This window comes from Fukomys damarensis, unplaced genomic scaffold (assembly GCF_012274545.1).
Source record: "Fukomys damarensis isolate Sample0158 unplaced genomic scaffold, DMR_v1.0_HiC HiC_scaffold_4, whole genome shotgun sequence".
In the NCBI taxonomy this organism is placed as follows: Eukaryota; Metazoa; Chordata; class Mammalia; order Rodentia; family Bathyergidae; genus Fukomys; species Fukomys damarensis.
Window position 1 is genome coordinate 31,789,079 of NW_022900916.1, and position 14,514 is coordinate 31,803,592.

The following is a 14,514-nucleotide window of genomic DNA, read 5'->3' on the forward strand; positions in this document are numbered from 1 at the left end:
CATCACTCAAAGACCCTATTATCATCCTGGTTGGTGGATGCATAATTTGCCTAGGCAGAAATTCTTTGCCCAACCTGTTATTCCTGGGTCCCCCACTTCCTGGCTGCTCTAAAACAAGGTAAGCTTGTGTCAGTGCACACACATGCACGCACACACACACACACACACACACACACACACATGCATGCAGAAAGTCCACAGGAGATCCTGAACACCTGTAACACAATGGAGGCTTCAGAAGGGTGTGGAGCTGGTCTATCCAGCTCTCGGCCATCTTCCCAGGACCCAGAACAGTGTTGCCAGCTAACCTGGGCTAAGAACATATCTGTCAGATTTATTAGTAAGTTCCTGGGGACTGTCATCCACGGGCACAGTAGAACTCCATGAATCTTCAGCTGCGTGAATCTGGACCTGGCCCTTGGACCTGGTTACAGACACCTGGGATGCACACAGGTCTTGGAGGCCTATGCTCCTGACTCCATTCCACTGCATGGCCATGCCCGCTTCTGCTTAGGACCAGCTCTTTCCTGCTGCCTTGGGGTCCTCTTGGCTGGATCCCTGTGCCCTCAGCCAGACCTTAGCCCTGCACTAAGTTGAGGGCAGGGACTGGAGTGGGCTCACAGGGGCCAGGAATCTGAGGGGAGAAGAACGTGTGTCAACTGTCAGGGGACACAGTGTGAAGAAGACAACCAGATAGATACCTGTGGCCTGAAGAAGAGCCCTGTCCCCAGGAGCCTACTCTGGAGGGGCACAGGGCTGTCTTCTGAAATCTCAGGGTGAAAGCATTCCAGCTCTGCAGAGAGAGAGAGAGAGAGAGAGAGAGAGAGAGAGAGGTCAGAGGACCCAGAGAATGCCTCACAAGGACTGTGTCAGGGTACCAGGCCAGAGCCCAGGGCCTGAGGGAGCCTCCTCCTAGGACACAAATGCTGAGCCAGGGCTGCCCAGAGAAGGGGATGTGGGGGTTCTGGGAAGTGGTCCGCTGGGCCCACTCCCTCTCTCAGAGGGTTAATAATGCACTGATTACCTCCAGCTTCCCAGACAGTCTGAGTGCACAGGGCCTGCCAGCCTCCTCCATGCCGACAGCCTCAGGCCACTCCCTGCTGCTCTTACAGGCAATAGGTGCCTGTAGAGGAGCGGAGCTTCCCAGCTGACTACCTGCTCCCAGCAAATGTACACCACACTGCTCCCTGGCCTTTCAGGGCGGCTGCTGGGCAGAGGGTGGCCCGTGGGGGTGGAGTCATTCTCTGCAGCCTGGACACTGGACAGGAGGAGGGACACAACTCATGTGTTTGTCTCTGCCCTGCCCCCTGCACACCTATGATGCAGGGAAGTCACTCCTCCCTCTGAGCCTCACTTTCCACATCCACAAATGGGATACATTTGCTCCAGATTCAAACTGTGGTGGTTAGGAGGGAGGTGGGAGGAGATGGCCCTTCCCAAGGGCAGAGGGTTAGGGTTAGGTGCTGAGCCTGGCTCACCTTTCAACACACTCATGTGCCCCAGGCAAGTGGACTGGGCTGGGCTTTCCAACAGCACCAGCCGGCCCAGAGTCCAGACTTGTGCTCTGCGTGTTAATTGCAGCTTAAACTCCGAGCCGGATATCCACAGGACAGGGCTGGCCGGCAGGGGTCTAGCTCTGGGTCTTCCCTGCCCCCTGCTGGGCAGCCTGGGGGGGGCCCTCGCTCCTTCTCTTTCCTCTCTCTCCCCTCACTGCTTCTTGGCTCTTCTCCCTCCCCCTGTCCAGCATCAGTCTCTGTCTCTGCATGGAGAATCTCTTTCTTCTTTTCCCTTCCACTTAGGTCTAATGGGTTCCCTGCAGCTATCCTTCATGCTCTCCCTGTCCCAGAAGCTCACAGGTGCAATACACTTTACTCCTGATTAGGTGAGGGCTCAGGGTATGTCCTGGAGAGGAATGTTTCCCTGTCTGCCCTTACTGGCCCGGGTTGCCATCCTTCTGGCTCTTCAGTGACCTGCCAGCTCAGTTGCTTGTGAGAGGAATGTTCTGAACAGTCCCCATCTCCCCCCAAGCTGCCCTCAAATCACTAGTTCACATTGTTCGCAAGTTCCAGGGCTCCTGGGTGGAAGCTTCCCAACGCACTGCCTGCCTCAGGTCTGCCCTTGACAACAGCATGGAGGGAGGGCTGCGGCCCCCACACAAAGCTCTATGTACCTTCTGAATCCTTTTTGCCCCCATCAACCCATGCCTGGCTGGTGGAGGTGGCATCCCTAAAGTGACAGGTAGCTGCTGGGTTCAGGCTGGGTATGGCAGGCATAGACTGTCCCTCCTGGATCCCCAGAGCCAGCAATTGCAGGACCCACGGTGGGATGAAGATTCCATGCAGGCAGGATTGTGGCACTCACCTCCAGGAGGGCAGCGTCTGTCCACCCACTGAGGCCAAGCCCCCACCTCCTCCCTTTGGAGTGCCTGGCTCGGCCCTCCAGGTTCCCCCTGAGCTTTGCACACCGGGCAGGACACCTGGATTTCTTTGGGCCCCTGACTGGGGGCAGCTTGGAGGAATTTCCCAAAGCCTCTTAGAGCAACAGCTGCCTCCTGCCTGCCTCCTGGGCTGGGCAGGGCTGAGGGCGGAGGGAGAGAGGGAGGGAGGAAGGAGGGAGGGGAGAGGAGGAAGGAAAAAAAGTTGGCAGGCAGACAGCAGAGCAGAGTCTGCATCCATCGCAGAGAGGAGGCCTGTGTGGTATGGGGCGGGCCAGGAGCAAGGAGAGGCCTTCCTCCCTTTGTGCTCCCCCCCGCACCCCCCCAGCCCTATAAATAGGCCCAGCCCAGGCTGTGGCTCAGCCCTCGGAGGGACTGGAGCACCAAGCAGCGAGCGGTCTCAAGCCAAGCCCCCAGCTAACATGGCCAGCGAGTTCAAGAAGAAGATCTTCTGGAGGGCTGTGGTGGCCGAGTTCTTGGCCATGACCCTCTTCGTCTTCATCAGCATTGGCACTGCCCTGGGCTTCAATTACCCAGTTGGGGGAAACCAGACGGCTGTGCAGGACAATGTGAAGGTGTCTCTGGCTTTTGGGCTAAGCATTGCCACACTGGCCCAGAGCGTGGGCCACATCAGCGGTGCCCACCTCAACCCGGCTGTCACCCTGGGGCTCCTGCTCAGTTGTCAGATCAGCATCCTTCGGGCAGTCATGTACATCATCGCCCAGTGCGTGGGGGCCATCGTCGCCACCGCCATCCTCTCAGGCATCACCTCCAACCTGCCTGAAAACTCACTTGGCCGCAACGACGTGAGTGGGGAATCCTAGGCTTGTGGGGAGGCTCTGGAACCGTGCAGAGAGGGCAGTAGTCCCATCTTCTGCCCACTGTGTGGATGGGAACACTGAGGAAGAGAGAGGCCAAGGGGTGGTAGGAGGTTATGTGGATTGTCCCTGGAGCTCAGCTGTGCCGCAGCTCTGGCCTGGTTTCTGCCGGGCTCTGTGGGAATCAGAGCTGGAGAAAAGCGATTGTGCCAATGTCCCCTGCAGAGCGTCTGTTGTGGGGAATGAGCCTGGAGGCACTAACTTGGGGCCAGCAGTTCTTCATACCCAGACTGTAGTTTCTTGGCCCCGCTCCGCCATGCCTGGGCAGCCAGCTCCCTCCTCTGCAGCCCTGCACTCGGGGCAAACTCTACCTGCTGTCCCCAGCCATGCTGCTCCTGATGTGGCCACTTCCACAGCAGGGTCTGCAAAAGTATGAGCCGGGCCCCCTTGGTGGGATTCCTAGGCTTCCAGGCAGCCCCTCATATTCCTACATGTCCCCAATCAGCTCCCCCAGGGAGCCAGCAGAAGAGTACCTTAGTTTCTGTCCCACTGGGCATCAGACAAGGGCAAGGGAGTGAAAACACTTTTCCTGGGTGATGGAGACGGGTAGGAGACAAGGGCTGGGTCCATGGTGCCTAGACAGAGGGCTGTGGCACGTGTGTTTGTGCATGCAGGTATGCGTGTACACGTGCTTGCCCGCGTGGGTCTCTGAGCTTGTGTAAGCTGTATGCACATTTATGCTCCCATGTGAGGGTGTGTGTGAGTGTAACTGCGTGTGTCCCCTGCTCCTGGCTTGAGTAGGAAGCAGATGTTGGTGATGGGGTGACAGCTGCTGAAAATAATTGCTCCTGGGCCGCTCAACACAGCTAAATGGCCATTGGTGGTGGCTGCCTGCTGTCACAGACCCCAGCTTTTCCAACTCTCCAGCCAAGAGCAAACACTGAATGCCCTTGACATGCGCCAGGGGGCAAATGGCCTGAGTGGCTGCGTAAGGGGAATGATAGTATCTACCAGGCGAGGGGGCTGGGGCCACCCGTTCTGGGAAGGAGAGGGACCAAGAGCAGAGAGGAGGAGCAGATCTGGAGAAATGTGGCTGGCGGGCCCTGCAGGTCTGGTGGGTGTGGGGACACTGAAAGAACCGGGGAGGGCTTCTCAGAGAAGGCAACGGGTGATTACAGTTCTCGTTCTCCAGCCAGAGTCCCATCCTGCTGATGGCAGGCTCAGCAGTCTGGAGGTAAAAGTCTGGAGCAGAGGGCAGCTATTGTGGCCCTGTCTTGGAGGACGAGCACTTCTGTCACAGTGACACCTTCCCAGCCCTCTTTGGAGTCAACCTCTGCTCAGCCCTAGATTGAAGATTAGCTCTGTGGCTGGAGTTTAGACTTCAGCCAGGGAAGATGATAGACAAAAGGACAGAGCTTGGACTGGCCATCGCCCCCCAGGCCTCAGTCTCTTCTGCAGAACCAGAGCCGGTTGTCCTCGGGGAATCCCTGTGGGGAGGACCAAGTTCACACTGGGGCTTAGCTGAGTTAGGGTGAAGGTGGTGAAGGCCCCCCTCACCCCCACCCAGGGAAGGATCGAGACTCCCAGACCTACTGGCTCCCTCTTTCCCTCTCAACTGAGAGGATAAGCAGGACCTATGCACCTGCTGGCAAAGGCTTTGTACTCTCTGGTGTGGGAATCCAGCACAGAAGTGGGAGGGCAGAGCTCTCCTGCACCATCTCGGTCTGGCCGCACCCTGCTTTGGTTCTCCATCCTTTCTAACTTCCATTTTCCAGAGGCTAATGGGGGCTCTGGTCCTCCCCCATCTAGACAATGGACATTTATGGTTCAGGAGCACAGATATGGGCTTAGAAACAGAGGTGCCCCCCTACCCCTGCCACTCAGACACTGACCTTGAGACCTGGAGGCGCCTGGGAGGGGCTCTGATGTGTCCAGATGGACAGAGCACAGTCCACACAGCAGGTGACACAGTCTTTCCTCCATGCTCTGGGGGAGGCTCCCACAGCCCCTCAGTTCTCCGGCCCCTCCCTGGCCAAAGCCTGGGTGGGGCAGATCGTTGTCATAGAAATTTCCAAAGAAAATAAGGGAAAAGTGGCAGGAAGTGGTTGGGTGAGTCAGGGGGTGTCCCCTGGGGACATAGTAGGGACAACTTTCTCCCCACTGAGTCAGGACTCAGAATACACTCTACAGAGACCATGGGCCTTTGTCCACCCCACAGGATTCCAGATCTAAGAGCCAAACCCTGATTTTGGCCAAAGGTGCTGGCTGGCCACCCTGGCCTGTCCCTGACACACTGTGTGACTCCACAGAACTGACCCAACTGATGTGGCCCAGGTTCCCATCTGTGGTCAGGACACAGAAGGGTGTGGCTGGCTGGGGAAGTAGAAGATGCTGGGGCCCTGGGAGTCCCTGCATCCTCTGGCTGTTTTCATTCTTCTCCCTGGCCAGCTCCCTATAGATGTCGATGAGGCTGCTGGGTGCTCAGTGCAGGGCTGGGCCAGAGGGGCTCCCTGCCTTGGGAAGTGCACAGCGGCCTGGGACAAGATAAGCCCTGTATGCAGCTGGCTGTGATATGAGACAGGAGGCAGGTGTGATAAGGAGGCATCGGGGTTGGCCTGAGAACTTTGGAACCGGGAGGGTGGGAAACCAGGTGGGCTTCAGGAAAGAGATGGTGCGTGCACTCAAATGTGGAGACCCCTGGTGAGGGAAGGGGCTTCTGGGCAGAGTGCTTGTGTGTGCTCAGGCAAGAAGGCAGTAGAAGCTGTGGCTGAGGGTCATTTGATCTGGTTGGATGGAGGGTCATGGTATGAGGCTGGGGCCCTGGTCAGGCCGATCTGCATCTGGAGGGTGCTGCATTCCCAGCTCCTATGAGGTCAGCCATCCTGGGGGTGAGGAGGGGGCAAAACTCACCACTCACCACGGCGTGCTTCTCAGCGCTGTTTGTGCTGCCATAGCCAGGATACATAGTTACTGTCTGGGTGGGGGTGTTAAGAGAGGGGCTCTTCACTCATTCAAGGGCCTAAGTGCTTCGAAAATGCTCCCATGTGCTGCCTGGGTGTGGTTCTAAATGCTCCCATCCCCCAGTTTTGGGGGCCACGGTTTTCGCAGCTAGAGGGACAGAGGCCCCTCTGTGGTGTCACCAGTTTTCCCAGGAAAGAGGCCCCTGACACCTCCTCCAGGGCTGAGGGGTGGACTGGGGAAAGGGAAGCAAGAGTTTCCGATGACCCTGCTCAGTCCAACCTGCCTGGGGAGGGGGTAGGGTGGGGCTGGGTGATGGTGCCTTAGCTGGGACATATAATTACTGCTTCCAGCCAGGACAGATGGCAGGGAGGGCAGCAGCTTTGCGGTGAAGACTTCCCTCACCACGGAAAGTTCTGAGCTGCCTCCCCCAGTGGAGTCCCCTGAGCAGCCCAGCCAATGCCAATATTGTCCACCTCGATGCTCGGCCTCCTACCAGGAGCTCACATCTGCAATGGCAGGGTTGTGAGAGGACATGTGGCCCACTGGGTGACCCCAGACCCCTCTCGCCCTGGACCTGCTCTCAGCCAGGCACCTGCCAGCTGCATGAAGAGGCCCAGTGACTCATCACAAGCCCACTCCATGCAACCACCCCAGCCTGGGCCCCACCCAGCAGGTATTTCTAGCCCATCAGCCCTTCCTCAGACAGGTCACACATCCTCCCAGTGAACTTGTCCCAGTGACAAAGGAGCCTTCATTTCTAGCTGGCAGAGGCTTCCTGCAGACCCTGGTGCCCACTCTTTGGAAGCACCAAGAGCATCTGGGGGTCTCCTGTATGGCAAGGCTTGGAACCACACACTTGCAGTAATGAGCAGGAAAGTGTTGTCCCCGAGGGTCCAGATGTGGCCAGGGTTCCCTCAGGGCCTCTCCCTGGGGACCAGATGTGTTCCTTGCCCACAGGGGGTTAAGTGAAAGGCTGTCTTCACTCATCCAAGCAGCTGCAGATTGCTCGGACCAGCACAGCCTGAGGCTGAAGCCCATAACTAAAAGCAGGCTGGAAAAAATCCTCACTGCCATTAGCAGTTCCCCATCAGGGCTTGAAAGGCAGTAGGGTCCTGTCAGGGGCAGATTCTGTTTGATGCAACGACTTGTACTTTTTAATTGGGAAGCAGTGCCCTCTAAATCAGTGAGCTCCCTGGAGGTGTTCGAAATGAACCTATCTGGCATGGAGGCCTTTCAGGGCTACCTAGCCGAGCAGGGGTAGTACAGTGAGGTGGCCGGTGGTCCTGTGACAGGATTTGTGCTGGGCTGAGGTAGCAGTGCAGTTGGATGTGGAGGGATTCTGTGCTCCAGGCTTCTGGATCCTGATGGTACCTGTCTGATATCAGGCAAGGAGGGATGCTGGAGACTGTCTGGGCTGGAATCTTGCCTGTAGCCTCCATTTTACTGGTGGGGAATCAGGCTCACAGCAACATGGAGACTTGTCAGGATGCACAGTGAGTTACATGAGGGCAGGACCATGCTCTCAACCTCCTGCATCCCACTCCATGATTTTTCTGCTCCAAAGAGCACACACTCATGCTGCACAAACGCATACACACTCAGACACATGTGTATACATGGTACACATAGTGGCACACGCATGGGACATTCTCAAGGGCCCCTCAGGCCCTGGGATCATGGGGTGGGTCCTCCTCAACAAAGCCTTTTCTTTTCCCTGCCCCAAAGTAAGGAAAAGAAGGAGGGCGGGAGAGAGGAAGCCATTTCTTTGTGCATTGTTCCTTATCGGGAAGATAAAATGGCTCCTGAGAGCAAATAAAGGACCCTTTGAGACCTGCTGCTTTCTCACCCAAGAGAGCTCCTTCCCTTCTCTGCTCCCCTCTCCTCTGTAGCCAACAGTGGCTCCCACACGGGTGTGTCACACCAGTGACACACCCAGAAATGTCATCAAATATGCCAATTCAAACTTACAGCTCCTGTCTAGGACTTTGTGACACACAGAGATCCTAGCCATACAGAACATGGGGAAGGTTCACCTGATCAGTTTGTATAAATGTCCCATGTGGGTTTAAGAAGAGTATCTGTTCTTTGCTATTCCTTAATTCTGGGGTGCAGTGTTTGTCCTGTTTCACTGAAATTAAGCCTATTAATTTTGTGGTTCAGTTTTTCTCATTTGTGTTATTAGCATTTTTGACCGCTTCATTTTATCAGCTTATAAGGGAAGAATGTTAAAAATCATTTAATCTGGCAGTAGATTGATCCAATTCTTGTAATTCTCTCAATTTTTACATCCTTTGTTTTTGGCTATGTTGTTTGATATACACACAAGTTGAGGATTTTGATAGTTTTTGTTTGTTTGTTTGTTTTTTGTTTTCTGAGACAGGGTCTCACTATGTAGTTGAGACTGACCTGGAACTCACTATGTAGCCAGGCTGTTCTCAAACTCACAGCAATCCTCCTGCCTCAGCCTCCCTAGTGCTGGGATTACAAGCATGTGCCACCAGGCCTGGCATTTTTTGTTTGTTTGTTTGTTTGGTACCTGGGATCAAATTTGGGACTTTGCACTTCTGAGTCAGGCAGTGGAACCACTGAGCTAAATCCCCAGCCCTATAGTTTTGTGATAGATTATGTTCATTTAATTATTGCATAATAAACCTCTTAAAATCTAACAAAACAGATTTTGTGTCCATCCCTGGACATAAACATATTGTCACTCATAGATAAGAGACAGATGTACAAAGCCACACAGGGGCACACAAAGCCATGGATGCTATAACGTGCATACATAAACACTCACAGAAAGGTGATACAGTAGGGCCGACAAGGTTCTCTCTCTGTCTAGGACAGAGTCCTGGAAGCCCTGGGGTGGGCAGGGCAGACCTTGATCTCCCTTGTTCTCTGCTCCTTGAGAGCAGATGCTCAGAGCCTCAGCCATGCCAGGCTCTGGAGCCTACTTCTCCCTAGGCATGGTGTGCCTGCATGCCCAGACCAAGTTGGGAGCCCTGGACCTCAGAAGCTGCTGTTGGCCTGCTTTCAGGTGGCAGGGAGAGTTCAGATCCCATTGGCTAGAGAGGTTAGTTCTGGAGCCTGGGACATGCTGGAAGCCACAAAGCTACCTTTGCCAACTCCCCAGTCCAATCTGGGAATAGCCAGGGCCCTTGGTAGCCAGCACACTGGCCCATGAGTGCGAGGTGGCACATACCCAGGGCCGGGGATCCAGGCCTTGCTGCCTCCTCCCTGGGCCTCAGCCTCCCCTCTGGCCACTCATTGAGTCTGGCACAGAAAGGCCTGTAGCACCCAGAGACTGGCAATTGACCTATTGTCTCCTGGATAGACCGCTGTATCCCCGGAGCCAGGCTGCCTAGGAGAGGGTGTGAGCTCTGGAACATTATAGCCTTCTCTTCTCTTCTGTTAGCCCACAGTGAGCCTTTTCTCTAAGGCTGGGACAGGGAGTTGTGGGGCTCCCAGGCTGGAAGGAGGTAAGGTGCCCACATGGGAGTCAGGTGGGGTTTTCCCCTCCAGGAGGCAAAGAGTTCAGTGAGGGTGTGGCAGCATGGGGCAGAGCTAACCACAGCCAGGGACCCTGGGAGTTTTCTTGGAGCTGGTAGATCTGACTAGGGCCTTGAGCAGTGAGCTTACATGGGTTTGGTATTCGCATAGAGAATTTATAACTTTCTGATGCTTCAGAAGAATTGTGTGGGTTATTTTCTTGTTCACGCTTGCATTATCAAAATTAATTTTACTATTTTAAATTCAATGAATAAAATACAAGTCCTGGGCCAGGCAAACCTATGTGGAAATGTACAAACATATTTCTTCTTCTAGCAAGTAACCATATCTGAGATTAGCCTTATTTAGGCAATTGTTTCAAATTTAGTAGATTGTATTCAGTCAAATAAGGTTTGATTATTTTTTTTTAACCTACTCTTTCCTAGACATCGAGTTTTAATGGAACTTTAACTGTGCCTTCTAATGCTTAATTATGTTTTCCCACGTGCAAGTTATGCAAGTGGATTAAGTGGTTGAAGAAAGGCCACCTGTGGATGTTGATTCACACCAGGAGTTGCTTATCAGGGTGGTGGTGTGGAAGGGGGGATTAGAAGAGGAAGGTTGCCAGCCCTGAGGTTCCTGGCTGTCAGGAAGGGGTACTTCCAGCAGCTCCTGGGCCAGGTGGCTCCCCTCCCCCTTCCCCAGAACTCAGAACCCCAGGCCTGGCACTATGACCTGCTCTGCTCCCTTTGCACAGGAAGTGATGCCTTGGGCAGGGGCTGGGACTCTCAGCCCTGGTTAAGAACCAGAGAAGATGCGCTGCATCTGGGAAAAGGGTGAAGTGAGGAACTTGGGTGGGGGGCACGCTGAGCAGGAGCCACTTATGGCCATGGCTCCAGAAATCAGCAATTAGGCTGACCCTAGAGAGCAGAGCGATGAGCAAGAGAAGAGTTGAGCTTCACTGGGCCCCCCAGTGTGAATGAGCATGGGAGAGCCCAGCCCGCATGGCTTCCCTACCATCCAGCCTTCCTGGCTTCTGGAGGGCCCTTGCCAGCAGCTCCAGGGACACTCACTCTCTTCTGAATCCCTGTGTCATTCTGTTCTCATATCCTATGGAAATAATGAGAAAGAACGAGAATAAGAACCGCGGTCTCTCCTTCCAGATGCCCTAGGACAGCTCTTTTGCCGTTCACCCTGTCAGGATGCTCTAGAGAGTAAACAGGGACCATTAGACCCATTGTGCAGATGGAGAAATTGAGGACTCGTGAGTGTTAGGCTGTGTTCCTGGTGCCAGCAGGTAGAAGAGTCAGGATCTGAACACAGGGAAGACGTTGCCTGACCTTGAGGCAGGAAGAGAACCAGGCATTGCCCAGAGGGCACACTGGGGGCCGGGCGGGGACGACTCAGTTCTGGGGTCCGCCAGGAAAGGTCCAGAGCTGGGACTGTAAGGCAGGGGAGGGGATGTGAGTCATTCCCTGTAAACCAGCAAGGCAGACAAAAGCTGGAAGAGAATTGTTCTTTTAAGATGGTCTTGAGCAGGGCTGGGCAAACCTCTGCAGGAATGGAGGTGTGCCCCCCACCTAGGAATGTGCAGAATGTCCTGTGGCTCTAGAGATACTCCAGCACCCTCAGGACGGGAGCTGGGAAGGGAAACTGGAAGCCCTGGCTTGTTGGGACACTTCTGGGAGAAGGCAGCCCAGGTGGCCCATCTGGGCATCTGTGCAAGTGAACCTTTGTGACTTGGTCCAGTTGCCCTGTGTGGATGTTCTGCCCCCACCCCGTGGAGCAGGATGCAGGGTGCCCTGGGGAGACCCTCCCAGTGCAGTCGCTGGGGAGAGGGCTTAGTTGACCTCGTGGCAGCTCTCATTTGCTTCTTTTTCTGTGAGTCATGTTTCTAAAAGTGGCCTAGGAGCCGTGGCAGCCGGGCTGTAGTGGCGAGACCTGATGGCCACAGAAAGGAAGGGAGGGCCAGAGCCAGGGGCAGAGGGCAGACAGGAGGACAGGCGGGGAGGCCATGGCCTAAGGAAATGGGAAGAGGGAGACTGGCATGGGAAAGAAGACAAGGGGTGGAGGTGAGGGATGGGAACGCAGGAGAGACTGCAGAGCTAGGAGTGCTAAGAGAAGATGCGCTCCAGCTTTGTGGTGTTCAGAGGCAGGGAAGGTTCTGACTCTGGGGCACGAAGCGGTGTTCCCATCTGGGCTCTCCCACTCACTTGCTTCTTTCTGTTCTCCTGTAAATGCCCCTGACCATGTCCTCCCGTGCCTGAGCCTTGCCCCTTGCCTATGGCCTTGGGAACCCCAGAGTGCCTGGGGCTTGGCCCTGCCTCACCTCTGGCATCAGAGCAGAGCGGTCAGGTACTGGGGCTGTGCTCAGCACGAGTGGGATGGGACTGATGACCAGTGTCTGCTGTGCGCCTGGGAACAGCTGGGCTCCCTCTGGGCACAGTGAAAGCACTGAGGGTCTGACCCTCAGTGCCAGGGCCCAGGACCCTTGGAGGTCTTAGGACAGTTTCCGTCCTCTCTGCTTACCAGGCCTCCTTGCTCCTCTCCCCTACAGCTGGCCGTTGGTGTGAACTCGGGCCAGGGCCTCGGCATTGAGATCATCGGCACCCTGCAGCTGGTGCTGTGTGTGCTGGCCACCACCGACCGGAGGCGCCGCGACCTTGGTGGCTCTGCTCCCTTAGCCATCGGCCTCTCCGTGGCCCTGGGGCACCTGCTGGCTGTGAGTGGTGGACCTTCCCACATGGGGTGGGCTGGGGAGGGCAGGGTCAGCTGGGGAAACCCTGCACGGACAGTGAAGGCCTCTGGGTGAAACTCCGCTGAGGGGGAATGGCGGGCCAGCTCTGGCGGCAGGGGTGCTGCTGCCCAGAAGAGGGGACAGAGGTCAGTGCTCCTCTCTCCTGGGTCTGATCCCCCCCTCTGGGCTTGTCCCTTCCCCTTTGTTCTCTGTTTTCTCACCTGTCTCTCTCCTGTCACTTTCTCTGTACTCCTTCCTGCCCCCAGATTGACTACACTGGCTGTGGTATTAACCCTGCTCGGTCCTTTGGCTCCGCAGTGATCACCCACAACTTCAGCAACCACTGGGTAAGCCTGTTTGAGGTCACGGGGCAGGTTCAACACCACGACGTGGCATCCTTCCCCCTAGAGGGGCAGTGGGAGGCTGCCAGGGACGAGAAAATCGAGAAACAGAGGCCTGAGATGAAGGGGTGGTGGAGCCCATTTGAGCAGAGTTAGACACAGCCTCTGCCCTCCTAGTTCAGACCCGTCCACCCTGCCCCACTGAGTGGCCCCGAGCCGCCCTAGCAGCGCAGCACAAGTCTCACCTCTGCCGCTTTCTGATTCAGGGAGACCTTGGGCAAGCTGTTCCCACTCTGTTGGCATAATGGTAGCTCTTCTCTGCCAAGAGGGGGAAGAATCTGAGCTAAGCACAGAGGTAGCACTCTGTGGGCTTCAGCTCTAATTATCACTGATGTGCATGTCCCAGGCCAGCCCTGTATTAGACTGGGCTGTCTCTGGAGCCCTTCCAGGGCCAGGGCCAGAGCAGTAGTAGGTGGGCAGGCAGTGGGCATCTTCAAGAGGGGCTGGAGCTGCCATACCTCAGCTGGCCCACACAGAGGCCAGGAGAGGCCCCTCCACACACCCTAGCCTGGGCCCATGCTGTGGGAAACTGAGTCAGGAGGCCGGGGTCCAGCCTTGCCTGCCTCTGTCTAGATCCAGGTAGGGGAGAACTTCCAGCGGGGCGGTAGAAGCCTCCCGGGGGGAGATTTAGGGTGCACCTCTCAGCTGCAGCCAGGTACCCTCTGATCACACCTGTTCTCCTAGATCTTCTGGGTCGGGCCTTTCATCGGGGGAGCCCTGGCAGTGCTGATCTACGACTTCATCCTGGCCCCCCGCAACAGTGACCTCACAGACCGCATGAAGGTGTGGACCAGTGGCCAGGTGGAGGAGTATGACCTGGACGCAGATGACATCAACTCCAGGGTGGAGATGAAGCCCAAATAGAAGGACCTGCCCTCAGCATCCATGTGGGGGCAGGGGCAGGGATGGGCGGAGGGAGGGGAGGGCTGAAATTCATATTGTAGACACTCTGCCAAGCCGGCCAACGTCACTCCCCAAGGTTTGCCAAACCTGCGCAGCCAGGCCTCATTGGAGGTGTTTCTCTTACTTGCTTTCTTTCTCTGTTTCCTGGGCCTCAGAGCTTCCTGGGGACCAAGATTTACCAATTTACTCCTCCCTTGTTGTCACCGAAGAAGTGAAAGAGAGGAACCCATCTGCTATTGTCCCCTCAGGGTGTGTTGGGAGGTGTGCCAGAAAGTCTCCCCTCACCCCAAAGTTGGTTGCCAACTCACCTGCCACAGGGGCCTGAAGTTCCACTGTATTGCTTTAGCGCCTTTGGGCAATGCCCTCCCTCCCTGACAGGCACTGGCCCCAGGAATGCTTGGGGAAAGAAGTGTGGGCAGAGGGGCGCAGGTGGCAGGCAAGATTTGCCCCCAAGTTTGGCTTGCTCCCATGGTGTCCCCCCCACTTGCTGCATGACTTGGAATTGTCCCTCTCTCAGGGCTCTAGTGACCTCCACCTGTAAAGTGGTAGGGACAGGGAAGGCTGTGTGGATTCTGTACATGGAGAGCACTGCAGGTTCCAGAAAGTGTGGTTTAGACCAGTGCAGCTCTGCCCACTTGAAGGTCCTGGGCTTTTCCTCAGGTGTACAGCTGTATTCACATCTGTGTGCCCATGCACTCTTGCAGACAAGCTCTGGAGCAGAGATGTACAGAGAGTCCAGGTGGTTGAAGGTGCCTGTTCCCTGTGGGGTGCCGA

At 55.9% G+C, this 14,514-nt stretch overlaps 1 protein-coding gene and 1 long non-coding RNA gene across 2 annotated transcripts; one reads left to right on the forward strand and one right to left on the reverse strand.

Annotated features, from left to right (window-relative positions):
• Nucleotides 1–299: 299 nt before the first annotated feature.
• LOC117283775 lies at nucleotides 300–5,274 on the reverse strand. The gene is made up of 3 exons (XR_004514814.1): nucleotides 5,145–5,274; nucleotides 702–793; nucleotides 300–634 (listed from the first exon to the last, which is right to left on the reverse strand). It is a non-coding gene; the product is annotated as an uncharacterized LOC117283775 (long non-coding RNA).
• Nucleotides 2,659–14,027, forward strand: Aqp1 (aquaporin 1 (Colton blood group)). Its single transcript, XM_010628332.3, has 4 exons — nucleotides 2,659–3,240; nucleotides 12,257–12,421; nucleotides 12,703–12,783; nucleotides 13,522–14,027. The coding sequence occupies exons 1-4, from the start codon at nucleotides 2,857–2,859 to the stop codon at nucleotides 13,699–13,701; spliced, it is 810 nt and encodes a 269-aa protein (XP_010626634.1). The 5' UTR covers nucleotides 2,659–2,856; the 3' UTR covers nucleotides 13,702–14,027.
• The last annotated feature ends 487 nt before the right edge of the window (nucleotides 14,028–14,514 follow it).